General features: G+C 38.2%; 1 protein-coding gene and 1 non-coding gene across 17 annotated transcripts in view; one reads left to right on the plus strand and one right to left on the minus strand.

Moving 5' to 3' along the window:
* The window catches only part of CLOCK (clock circadian regulator), a 131,956-nt gene that overhangs the window by 36,648 nt on the left and 81,373 nt on the right, over positions 1-13,935 (minus strand). For all 16 annotated transcript variants that reach the window (XM_043448414.1, XM_043448413.1, XM_043448410.1 and 13 more), the window contains 5 exons: positions 5,933-6,053; positions 2,439-2,552; positions 2,187-2,305; positions 337-419; positions 21-127 (listed from right to left, as the gene is read on the minus strand). In XM_043448414.1, coding sequence (XP_043304349.1) covers positions 21-127; positions 337-419; positions 2,187-2,305; positions 2,439-2,552; positions 5,933-6,053 — 544 coding nt within the window. The remainder of the gene's footprint in view (positions 1-20; positions 128-336; positions 420-2,186; positions 2,306-2,438; positions 2,553-5,932; positions 6,054-13,935) is intronic.
* On the plus strand, positions 11,834-11,906 carry TRNAG-CCC. Its single transcript has one exon. It is a non-coding gene; the product is annotated as a tRNA-Gly (tRNA).

The following is a 13,935-nucleotide window of genomic DNA, read 5'->3' on the forward strand; positions in this document are numbered from 1 at the left end:
AAGTATTAAAATCTACTTACAGTGCTCATGACATTTTGCCAAATTTTCTAGGTCATCCACATGATAGTAATCATAGCCTGATGTTCCCAGAACTTCAAATGGCAAATATCCTATTATGGGTGGTGCCCTAAATTACATACAAAACAATCAATATTATGACTTTTTCCATTAATAAAAAGTACTCAACTACAAACCAATTTTGGGAGGAAACTTTATTTTTTAAATAATGGATAATGAGTTTGAGCATCCTGACTAGAAAAAGTTTGTCTTTGAAATCCAATAATTTCAGGAATTATAATGATTAATCTTTTTATAGAATTTAAGAATGGGAGTTACCTGTGATCTAGAAATAGAAACTTCCACTCTAAACTATGTCTAGATGTAAACTCTTCATTAGGTTCTTCAACAGTGCACATTTCCTACAAATAAATAATTAAAATTGAGAAATATTTTTCTGTGAACTCAGCAAATTCCTAAATATTGCTAGCTGTAGAAGTTATTTTTAGCTAACTTTTCCCTAAACATTAAAAAAAAAAAGCTTTTATTTCCTAGTACTAAGGAATGTGGCAATAAACACGTGCAGGCTTCTGGGGGAGTATTTCTCAGTCCACACACTTCCCTATTCACTCACATGCCTATAAAGTCTCATTCTAATCTCTCTCCTGAATTATAGTTCCATATTTCTGTCTGGATGTTCCCACGTACCACAAACTCAACATGTCCTAAAATTAACCAACTATTTTAATCCTCATATCCAGTTACATAATGTTCCATCTCATTAATGGAGGCATACCTGTACTGTGCCATTAAGTCTAAAATCTAACAGTCACGATGCACTCATTTTCACCTTTCACCATCTAAACGACCAAATCCTTTCAGTTTCACCCTCTAAGTTTTGTTTTTTTTTTTAAATCTATTCAATCCCATTCATCTTCAGGGTCTTAGTTGAGACTCCAGTTGCCACCACTGGCTCACATTATTGCAACATATTCCAAACAAGTTTCCTTGTCCTTCAACTCATCTTCTATTCTGGCCACAATGACCTTATAAATACTCTAACACAACTGTATAATTTCCCTGACAGAAAATCTTACTGGCTGCTCATTCCATTGGGACAAAATCTAAACAAGGAGAAACAAACAACAAAGAAAGAAACATATCACTGCCAGCATCTGCTTACTTTTCTAATCTCATCTCTCAACATCCCTACCCTCCCTCCACTCACAGGAAGCCCAGACTCCAGTCATACTCAACAATGTATTCCAACCTGCCCTGCTCCTGAATGACCTTCTCCAACACAATGTGGTGATTAAGAGTTTGGGTTTAGAAAGAAAAGGAATTAGAATCAATCTCAGTTCTACTACTTAACAGCTGTGACTCTGGGTAAGTAACTTAACTTCCCTAAGCCACAGTTTCCTTAGATATAAAATGGTGATCATGCCACCATTTGTAAGTATTAAATGAGATAATGCATGTAAACAGCATGTGGTAAGCATGCAAAAAGCATGTTACCACTGCCACTATTTCCTATGATCAAAACAAGTAGAGTCAGACTTGTTTAAGATCCTCTAACTGCTAATTCAGTACTTTACCTTATGGTATTTCCCTAAATTTAAAATCTTAGCCTGGCTTATTTTCAGCCACTTTCCAGTGACTGAAGTCTTTCATTTTCTGACTTTCCTACTAATCATCTACTTCCTGGACCCAGGATATAAAAATAAAATTGAATTTAATTTTATTTAATTGAATTTTAAAATTGAAAAGGTAAATTAAATGTAATAAAAAGGTCATCTGTGTATTTCAAAAGAAAATTTCAAAGGCAATATTTGGCCTTTCCCCTTTAATGTATTTGTGAACTATACAACAAAAGCACCTTAAAATTTTGCACAAAAGCAGGACAATGGTGATATATAACCACTGGTTAACAGCCAAAAACTTCACAAACCCAAATGAAATTTTTGGCCAACCCAACACAAGGTATATTATCAAAAAATTAGTTCTATAATTTGATGAGCGCTTTGATAACCCATTATTTGCTTCAAAAATATGATGATCATACATGTTTAATGACTCATGGCCATTACTACTTTAATGTTTACATTAAGTATCTGGAAACAATAAAAAAAAAAAAAAACAGATAGGTCCCATAATATGAAGTGAAACCCCTCTGGGAAACAGAAACATACCTTGATGAACTGAGGTGTAGCTAATCTGACAGTAGCTACAAAACAAACTCTATCTTCGTAAGAAGGCCTATGTGTGCGTTGTATTGTTCCTTCAAAACCATTGTGTGCTGAGGTGGATACTAAAGCAATAAGGAAATAAATATCAGTTACTCCAGTAAAAATCCAGTTTTTACTGATACTCGAACATTTGTCTCTAAGAGCTTCAAAGAATACCAAGTGAAAATACATTGTAAGAGAAGCACTTTAACTTACCACTGTTTAAAGATTTGAAATTTCCTATAAATTTCACATATTCATAAGTAGATGGCTCCTTTGGGTCTATAGTTCCTCGAAGCATATGACAACAAAATTCTAACTGATTTTTTGCTGAAATAAGAGAAAAAATATAACGTATTTTGTGGTTTATCATCAACAGGTCACCTAAAGTAAGATTCTAACAGCTGTGTAAGTTTACAATTACTATTTTCTCATACAAAGGTCCTCAATGACATTGTGTTTAGTCCATAAAAGCAGAGTCTCTTCAGGAGATGATCTCACGTTGTCCTTAATAAGGAAGATCGATCTTCTGATACAAGTAACTCCATGTTCCTCCATTTTTATTTGTCCTTCCTTGTCATTCATCACTCTAATCTCAAAGAAAGGTCTTGCTTCCTATTCCAATTTTTCTATCTCTACTTAAAACAGTCTTCCCCATCTTCCTTCTCCAGGACCACCAGAACCATCCGCTCCTTTAGCATTCACACACGTTCTTCTCTGGGTCCTTACTGTCTATGTTTACATTTACTCGGGCCTTTATTCATGCTATTCTTTCAGTAACACAGACCCCTCTCCTTCTCATCACATGCTCTAGTTTCCATGCGCTCACCTTCCTTAACTTCATGTGTTACGGCTTTTGCCCTCACACTTCTCCAGAAAATGCTCTTCATTGTTTCTACCTCTTCTTAAAACTCACGTGTTTTCATTCCCATAGCATGAAACTTACCTTCCTGCCTTACTGACTATTTCTATCCCTTCTATTAATCAGTCAACAAGCTATAGACATTCACAAAAGTTCTTCTGATTGTAATCTATTTTGCTTTACAAACTTAACAGCATTGACAAACTTATTTACTCCTAAATCTCTCATACCAATTTTAACATTTTATGTAAGACCAAGTCTCATATCACTATTTTTCAGGACATCTGTACCTGACTGTTCCATCAGTAACTTAAATTCAAAATACTTGAAAGTGAATTTTTCCTTCTTTCTTCCTAAGGCAGCTGTCGTTCCCCTCTGTCCTATCTCCTTAGTTAGAAATCATATCAATTTGTTCTCTCTTTGTATCACCAGCTCAAAAACTAAACCCGTAACCAGGACCTGCTGTTTACTGCACCGAGAACGCTCTCATGAGTCATTTTCTCCACATGAGCAGCCAGCACCGCCATTTTGGTACCGATGTGAATGACCCTGCATCTGGGTAACTGCAAAAATGTATTCTCTGTGCCTCCACACTCCTGCCACTCAAGACTCAGCCTTGCCTACTACTCTTAGATTAGTATTATTTTCATCATTATTATTTCAGCACTCAAGGACTAACAACACCTCTCTCCACTTACAGTATCCAACCAAAACTCTTCTGTTATTATTATCAATGGCTTTATCATTAAACTTTGCAGGTTCAAACTCTTACCTTCTGCCTAAAACCTTCCCCACTGACAATCTCTAACTGTTCTGACACCAGTGCCTAACACCAAGTCCTGCTGAGTTCACCTCAACACTCATAGGCAGGCTTTCTTCTTCATCCTTACTCCTACTGCTGTCCTTTTAATCTCAAGTCTAGTCATTTTTCCAAAATTTTCCACCTGAGAGATTTTTTTTTGAACCACAAAACCACACAAATCCCGTTTTTGCTGGCTTGTCACTAAGTAAAAAACAAAAGCCAAACTGTTAAGGATGAAATATTAGGCTTTATCTCCTTCTCTAGACACAAACACATCACTTGTACCACCTTACCTTCATTATTGTACAAATGACCTATTTGGAGAATCCTGAATTTTCCTAGCAATTTCCCCTCTGTTTTAAATCATGTTCATTCCTTTCACATGAAACACCCTTTTCATCTGTGGAAATAACTTTATTTTGTATATCAGTCCATGTAGCCACAAAGCGTGGGATGTACCTGAACTGAACTGACTTCAAATACTGTGGTTTGCAGTGTATAACTGGCCTCTGCATCATTATATCCAACCCAAATCTTTCTCCTAGATGAAAGACTAGAGTAGTCCCTTAGTCGTGTCATAAAAATTTGGTTTTCTAACAATTATAAATAGGCTTCAAATATATTCTCCTGGTCTCTTAACTCTTCTCAACTTCTTCTGAAAGGCTATCTATTCTTATCAAAAACATACATTCACACATACTTACATGTGTGTGTATGTGTATCTCAACTGTTGAACAGTTAGTGTTCTACATAGTTGAAGATTCAAAATATGAGGAACCTTTAAAATGATTAATGTCAGCTTCCCTTACAGTTCAGTCGGTAAAGAATTTGCCTGCAATGCAGGAGACCTGGGTTCAATCCCTGGGTCAGGAAGATCCTCTGGAGAAGGAAATGGCAGCCCACTCTGGTATTTTTGCCTGGAGAACTCCATGGACAGAGGAGCCTGGTGGGCTATGGTTCATGGTGTTGCAAGAGTAGGATATGACTTAGCAACTAAACCATCACCACTATAAGAAAAATCAAAATTTAAAAGCCATGAAAAAAGTAGTTAAAGACGACATCTAATAGCTAATGGCCAAATGTAGAGCTGTCATGACTTTAGACTTTACACGGGGTTATTTATTCAAGAAAACGAGGGGTGGGAGGGAAGTTCCAGAGTGAGGGGACATATGTATACTTATGGCTGATTCACACTGCTGTGTGGCAGAAACCAACACAACATCGTAAAACAACTGTCGTCCAGTTTAAAAATAAAAAAAAAAACTAAAACAAAACAAGGTATTCTGGTCAATGAATCTAGGAGAAAAGTCAGATTACACAGCAATATTTCATACTCATGAAAGGCAGCGACTGCATTTCCCTATTCTGGGCACTTCTGTGACTCAGCGCAAGCGTCCGGCACACCGCTGCCCTGCTGCTCACTCCCCACGTCATGTCCGACTCAGTGCGGCCCCGTGGACTGTACGCGCCAGGCGCCTGTGTCCGCGGGATCTCCCAGGCAAGAACACTGGAGTGGGTTGCCATTTCCTTCTCCACGGGGTCTTCCCAACCCAGGGATCAAACCTGCATCTCTGCATTGGCAGGGGGATTCCCATCTGGCACATTAGACGTATCCAATACATTATTTTTAATTCTGCTTAATAGAGCACAAAATTTCTTTGATTAAGTAACTTTATAAAAAACATGTTTTGTCTCATAGTTTCAGTGTTCAATTGGTTAGTGATGGTGAAAATAAAAACTCTTAATTTTCTCTTACTACAGTAAGATTTTATATAAAAATTAATAAGAATATATTGCTGAGTTCCATTTTTCTGTAGAATAGTTTTATGGCATATTATAACAGATGAGATTTCACTGTATTCTGGAATAGAGTTCAGACTTTTAACATGGTCATAATTTCATTATATTTTAATATTTAAAAAGGATCTAATAGGGGATTTCAAATGATGCTGTTAATTTGGTTAAACAAATCTCTGTCACGAAATTACAAAGTAAAGGACAATGCAACCAAATCCGTTTAACTTTCACTTAAGAGGTACTACTTACATTTTAAATATTCAGGAGTTAATGAATCACTTTCCAGCAGATGGGTAGAGAGTATTTTATAAACCTCTGAATGTTCCCCCTCTGGGATAAAATTAAATATACTTTGATCCACAAGATCTGACTGAAAAAGAAATTTTTAAAAATTAAATAATTACAGTGATTCAAGAGAAATATATTTTAAAAATATATAATCACTCTTAAACATCAGACAAACATATGGTTGAGGTGTAACAGTGACAAATATCAAGTTTCAGAGTACAACTCAAAAGACAAGATTGAGAAGGTGAAAAAAGTTTCCATGATCTCACTGTCTCTGATACTAGCATCATCAGATTCATGATCAATATGACCTTTGAAAGTTTGGTAAATTGTAAGTTTCACCACATGTGAACATGTAAAATATAACAGGACTAAGAAAGCTTATTAGAAGAATCTCTGGCTACCAGATGTAGCCTTACTCTACATACCACCAACCTCTGGTGAGTGGGGTATACACTACAAATAAAGGACCACAGGATGAGCCACAGGCTACATGAAGAGAAGACTTGACTCTGATATGAGTTCAATTGTCCAATGTGTCCTTTTTTTATTTCATCTTTTCCAGTCATCTAACCTGTATCCCACTGTCAAAAAGTCATGCTTTAAGATAAACCACCTATTCGCGAAAAAGACGACTTAAATCCTGAGCATTATAATCTATGCTAAGATATGGCTTTAATCAACAGTAATGTGACCATCAAGAGGTTGCCTACAATGGGACCCGGCTGTGGAATCCAAAGCGAACAGGACAGTACTGGTCCATAAGAACCACAGACAATAAAACTTTAGTGAGATCACGTTATGTGTGCGTGCTAAGTTGCTTCAGTCATGTCTGACTGTGCAACCCCACGGACTGTAGCCTTGTCAGATCCCTCTGTCCATGAGATTTTCTAGGCAAGAATACAGGAGTGGGTTGCTATGCCCTTCTCTAGCAGATCTTCCCGACCCAGGGATCCAACCCACATCTCATGTCTCCTGAACTGGCAGGCGAGTTCTTTACCACTACATTTCCTGCCAAATCCCATCCAGTCTACTTGGTTTCGCTGCATTTCAAACTGCTCTGTGAAATCCTGGGGATAATGAAGTGATAGCTCCAAGACTATGGAAGGCAAGGGAGGTGAAAAGAAGCTGTGAAGACAGGGCTAAGAGTTCCACTAAGTAGTTTCACTTTTATTTCCTATTTCAAATATTTTAAAGATTGTTCAAAACAAAAAAACCTCAAACAATAACAAACAACAGAGAGCCACTGAGGACGGTAAGAGGCGGGATAGGGGTGTTTACCACTCTCGTACAAGCCATATGCACTTTCTTCAGTCCTTTCCCTAGCCTTCAAGGCACACCCCGTGAAGTCAATCTTTCCCCTCTCTCAACACATGTTTGTCCTCTTCTGTCTTTCACAGACCAGCTGAAACTACTCCCTTCAAAAATATGTCTTTTAACTGCATTGTTGTTTGTTGTCCAGTTGCTAACTCATGTCCAACTCTTTGCAACCCCATGGACTGCAGCATGCCAGGCTCCTCACTCCTCCACTATCTCCTAGAGTTTGTTCAAATTCATGTCCATTGAGTCGGTGATGCTATCTAACCATCTCATCCTCTGTCATCCCCTTCTCCTTTAACCTTTAATCTTTCCCAGCATCAGGGTCTTTTCAAATGAGTCAGCTCTGCATATCAGGTTGTCAAAGTATCGGAGCTTCAGCTTTAGCATCAGTCCTTCCAATGAATATTCAGGATTGATTTCCTTTAGGATTGACTGGTTTGATCTCCTTGCTGCCCAAGGGACTCTCAAGAGTCTTCTCAAGCACCTCAATTAAAAAGCATCAATTCTTTGGTGCTGAGCCTCCTCTATGGTTCAATTCTCACATCTACATATAACTACTACGAAAACCATGGCTTTGACTATTAATATATGGACCTTTGTCATCAAAGTGATGTTTCTGCTTTCTAATACTCTGTCTAGATTGTCATAGCTTTTCCAAGGAGCAAGACTTTTATTTCATGGCTATAGTCATTGTCCGCAGTGATTTTGGAACCCCCCAAAATAAAATCTAACCCTGCTTCCACTTTTTCCCCTTCTACTTGCCCAGAAGTGATGGGATCAGATCCACAATCTTAATTTCTTAATGCTGAGTTTCAAGCCAGCTTTTTCACTCTCTTTCACTCTCATCAAGAGGTTCTTTACTTCCTCTTCATTTTCTGCCATTAGATTGGTATCCTGTACCTATCTGAGACGGTAGATATTTCTCCTGGTAATCTTGATTCTAGCTTGTGATTCATGGAGCTCGGCATTTTACATGATGTGCCCTACACAGAAGTTAAATAAGCAGAATGACAGAATACAGCTGTGTCACACTCCTTCCCCAAATTTTGAACCAGTCTCTTGCTCCATGTCTGGTTCTAACTGTTGCTTCTTGACCGGCATACAGTTTTCTTGGCAAAGAGGTAAGGTGGTCTGGTACTCCCATCTCTTGGAGAATTTTTTCAGTTTGTTGTGATCCACAGGGTCAAAGGCTTTAGCATAGTCAATAAAGCAGAATTAGAGGTTTTTCTGGAATTCCTTGCTTTATTCATGACCCAACAAACGTTGGCAATTTGATCTCTGGTTCCTCTGACTCTTCTAAACCCAACGTGGAAGTTCTTGGTTCACATAACTGTTGAAGCCAAACTTGAAGGATGCATGTGAAATGAGCACACCTGCACAGGAGTGTAAACATCCTCTGACACTGGAGTGAAAACTGACCTTCCCAGCGCTGTGGCCACCGCTGAGTTTTCCAATCTGCTCAGACAGTGAGCGCAGCACCTAAAGCCCATCTTTCGGGACTTTAAGCAGCCAAGCTGGAATCCCATCGCCTCATCAGCTTTATTCACAGCGACGTCTCCTAAGGCCCACATGACTCTTCACTTCAGGATGTCCAGGCTTAGGTGAATGACCGCACCATCATGGTTATCTGGGTCAGGAAGACCTTTTTTATAGAGTTCTTCTGTGTGTTTTTGCCATCTCTTAATCTCCTCTGCTTCTGTTAGGTCCATACCATTTCTGCCCTTTATTGTGCCCATCCTTGCATGAAATGTTAACCTTCATATCTCCAGTTTCACTGAAGAGATCTTTGGTCTTTTCCTTTCTATTGTCTTCCTCTATTTCTTTTCGTTGTTCATTACAGAAGCCCTTTTTATCCTTCCTTGCTCTTCTGTGAAACTCTGCATTCCGGTGCACACACCTTTCCCTTTCTCCTCTGCCTTTCGCGTCTCTCCTTTCGCTATTAGTAAGGCCTCCTCAGACCTTGCCCTCTCGCGTTTCCATTTCTTGGGGGTGGTTTTGGTCACTGCCTCCTGTGCCCTGTTAGGAACTGCTGTCCGTAGTTCTTCAGGCACTCCGTCTACCAGATCTAATCCCTTGAATATATATGCATCGCCTCCACTGTATAATCATAATGGATTTGATTTAGATTATATCTGAATGGCCTAGTGGTTATCCCTACCTTCCTCAATTCTTTTTGAGAGTCTCTTGTACAAAAAGGAGATGAAACCAGTCAATCCTAAAAGAAATCAACCCTGAATATTCACTAGAAAGATTGATGCTGAGGCTGAAGCTTCAATACTTTGGCCCCCTGAAGCAAAGAGCCAACTCACTGGAAAAGACCCTGATGCTGGAAAAGACTGAGGGCAGGAGGAGAAGGGGGTATGAGATGACTGGATGGCATCATCAATACAATGTACATGAGTTTGAGCAAACTGGGAGATAGTGAAGGACAGGGAAGCCTAGCTTGCTGCAGTTCATGAGGTCACAAAGAGTTGCACACAACTTAGCAACTGACCAACCACAGAGAATGAAGCAGCTCAAAGTGGTAAAGATGTTCAGTTGTGCATGTGTCTAGCAGTGAAAGTAAAATTCAATGCTGTAAGTAACAGTACTGCTGTTATTAATAATAGGAACTTGGAATGTTAGGTCCAGGAATCAAGGTAAATTGGAAGTGATCAAGCAGGAGATGGCAAGAGTGAACACTGACATCTTAGCAATCAGTGAATTAAAATGGATGGAAACGGGTGAATTTAATTCAAATGACCTTTATATCTACTACTGTGGGCAAGAATCCCTTAGAAGAAATGAAGTAGCCCTCACAGTTAACAAAAGGGTCCAAAATGCAGCACTTGGGTACAACCTCAAAACCGACAGAATGATCTCAGTTCGTTTCCAAGGCAAACCATTCAATATCACAGTAATCTAAGCCCCAATCACTGGTGCCAAAGAAGCTTAAGTTGATCAGTTCTATGAAGACCTACAACACCTTCTAGAACTAACACCAGAAAAAGATGTCCTTTTCATCTTAGGGGATTGGAATGCAAAGTAGGAAGTCAAGAGATACCTGGACTAACAGGGAAGTTTGGCCTTTGGAGTACAAAATGAAGCAGGGCAAACGCTAACAGAGTTTTGTCAAGAGAATGACAAAAATTTCAAAGTCACAGCAAACAACCTTTTCCAACAACTCTACACATGGACATCACCAGATGGTCAATACCAAAATCACACTGATTATGTTCTTTGCAGCCAAGATGGAGAAGTTTTATACAGTCGGCAAAAACAAGACCTGGAGCTGACTGTGGCATGGATCATGAGCTCCTTATTGCAAAATTCAGGCTTAAATTGGAGAAAGTAGGGAAAGCCACTTGGGCATTCAGATATGACCTAAGTCAAATCCGTTACGATTATACCATGGAAGTGGTGAATAGATTCAAGGGATCAGATCTGGTAAGAGTGCCTGAAGAGCTATGGACAGAGCATAAGGAACAAAGGTTCTGGCCCTTTGGATAGGCTTTACTTACTTATTTCAAATATTTGTTTTCTTATTAAAAATATTTATTTGCAAATAGGGAAGTCCAAATAATCATATAACTACTTTAAAAATTCTAGATTTTTATTTCTGCATACTGCATTTACACCAAACATTGTACTGACTTTCTTAATACACACTTGTGTTTATATTTCAAAATTATCAAGTTAAGAAAACAGATAATGAAAGGCTCATAATACAGTGTTATTCCTGGACTCTGTCAGGCTATGTAACATGATTAACCTTCCTCCCTGTATTACATGGTAACAAATTTAATATACTCTCTTCTCAGGAACGCATTTAAGCAAGTGGGAAGAAAGCAATTTCGAATTGTAAAACTTTACAAATTTTAAGTTCCCCGTAGAGAGATTTTATGTCTTGGCAGTTCCACTAAATTATTGCACAATTCTCTGAGGTTCATATGTGTTTTTAACAAACACAAAGGGGCTAGGCGAAAAATGTCTAAAATCCCTTCTGCCCTGGAGGTGGTATGACCCTATCATTTTGTTGTAAAAAAACACTTCAGGAACAACAACAACAAAAAAAAATTCATAAATTTCCTTTCATGATTAGTAGCCACAAATAGGTTAAAATTTACCTAAATTAGTTTCATAAGTACGACATGACAAAACTAAGAAAAAATTTTTTCCAAGACCTATAGAATCAGACATGCAATTTTATAGCTAGATTTAAATTTTAAGTTAAAAAACTGTTAAGTCATACTGACCACTGATTAAGATGGCAAATTTTAATTTCTCAACAGAACTGAATTATAAACACTAAAGCTTTATATTTAGAGATTTTCTAGTGTTTCTTCCCCTCAGGACAAGAATCAAGAATGTATTTTAGATAAAAAGGTATGTATGTTAAAACAGAAAGAAAGAGACACCACTGTTTTAAATCTTTTGCTTAGTATCTGTTACACTTTAATTATTAATGGCAGGCCAAAAGAGAAAAGTCACTTTTTTTTTCCTTATTGGGTTTGATCCTAAACAAGTTTTATTTCATTTTATCAAAACATCCTTCTGGGGACTTCCTTGGTGGTCCAGTGGCTAGGAATCTACACTCCCAATGCAGGGGGCCCAGGTTCGATCCCTGGTCAGGGAACTAGATCCCATATGCCACAACTAAAAAAACTCCTGCACACCACAAGAAAGATCCTAGGTGCTACAACTAAGACCCAGCTCAGCCAAAGAAACAATACAACAGAGCAATGTCAGTGAAGTGAGGAAAAGTATCCATTATAACTAGAGAGCAGTTTTTAGAAAAAAAAAAAAAAGGAACCAAAAAACCCATTTTACTGAAGAATACTATTAACTCAGCATGCAATGAAATGGGTCTGCTGTATCGGCTGCGATCTCTTCTGCCCAAAAACTCACCTTCCAGTCTCTACATGCTTTGGGTAACACCAACGGTTAAAAACACCCAGAAGATGTTACTAACAGAGGAAACTGTGTGGGCATATATGGGAACTCTGTACTATCTTCTTAATTTTTCTATAAATGTAAAAATAGCTCCAAAATTAATTTTTTTAAATCTAGAAGGCAATGAGAAGGTCATGAAGCTTTTCACTGAGGGAAGTATGTTAATTACCAAACACCTGGGTCCTAAATAGGTCTGTTGCACACGTTTGTTATTTCAGTATGCGCATATTCCCTCATCCAGTGTGGCATTAGGAAGGAATCTTTAAAACATCTATTTCAAATAACCTACTCACTTTCTTATACTCAAGCAATAATTACTAAGTGCCTCACTAAGAAATTAGCCAGCATGTGTGGATACAGAGATAAAGTCCGTGCACTTAGAAAGCTTACCATTATTATCCAAATAAACAGAAAATTACAATTCACTGTAAGTGTCATGGTGGCAGCAGGTATAAGGTAACATGAGAACAGAGAGAAAAGGCATCTAATTCTCAGTGAAGTCCAGGAAAACTGCCCAAGAAGCAGGCTTTTTAAAAGTCTGACCACACTGCAAATTACACCCTGATTATGACTAAAGATTATGTAGTTTCTAAAAATACACAACTGAAAGAAAATCCAATAAAATTGTTTATAGGTTTAAAAGCCTATAATTACACATTTATTCAAATTACTCAACCTTATTTTATTACAGTAGATTTATAGTATTATTAGTTTTAGGTGTACAACATTAATGATTCAATAGTTTTAATAGATTACACTCCACTTAACGTTACTGCAAAATAATGGCTATAGTTCCGTGCTCTAGACAATACATTCTTGTTGTTTGGCTTTTATACCTTGCATGGGTAATCCCCTCCCCCGTCATACCCCTCTCCCATCCCCTTCCACATTGGTAACTGCTAGTTTTTCTTCATCTGTGAGTCTGCTTCCGTTTTGCTATATTCATTCTTTTGTTTTATTTATTATTCAATCTTATCTTAGTCATATCATAATCCTACAAAGGACTTCTTTCCCTGGCCTGTCTTACTATGCAGATTTTTTCTTAAGGAAACAGTTGTCCAGAAAAATTCAGTCATCAGTCTCTCCTTTGGTCTGCCCCAGAGAAGCAACAAAGCCACGTCATTTTCTGTGTGACATGGAAATCAACGAGTTATTTACCACCTGGCTTTCAGAAACAACGCGCCCTTAGAGAGCCTGGCCTCGTAAGTATGGAGCAAATTCTCTTCATAAAGCACACAGCAGGGTAATCAGAGGGACGGAGACACTGCTTCTCAACGTCACTTTAAAGAAATCTTTACAGAACAGATGACTTTGCATTACACATTTTCAAGAGATGGCATTTTAAGAGTAATTTATAAGTAACTTCAAAATATTTACATCCAAACCCCATTTTAAGCCAATAAGTTAGGGGGTCCCCAGAGAAAGAGAACCAGAAATAGCTTTCTTGACATAAGAGAAGCCATTTTGTAATCTAAGCCTGGCCACAATGCTTGCCCTTGAAGGAATATTAGTAATGAATGATCTTAAGGGAACAAAGGAATACAGGAACAGGGACAGGGCAGGCAAGCAGCAGTGCAGTGAAAGCAGAGCTCCAGTCCCTCCCCTAAGGACATATATAAACATGCCCGAGTTCTGCAGGAAACCAAGGCCCTCTGCTACGGGGAGAGAATGATGAGGAGGTGGGCCTTTGCTCACTTCAATCAAGTAAAGCT

This window comes from Cervus canadensis, chromosome 26 (assembly GCF_019320065.1).
Source record: "Cervus canadensis isolate Bull #8, Minnesota chromosome 26, ASM1932006v1, whole genome shotgun sequence".
Classification (NCBI taxonomy): Eukaryota; Metazoa; Chordata; class Mammalia; order Artiodactyla; family Cervidae; genus Cervus; species Cervus canadensis.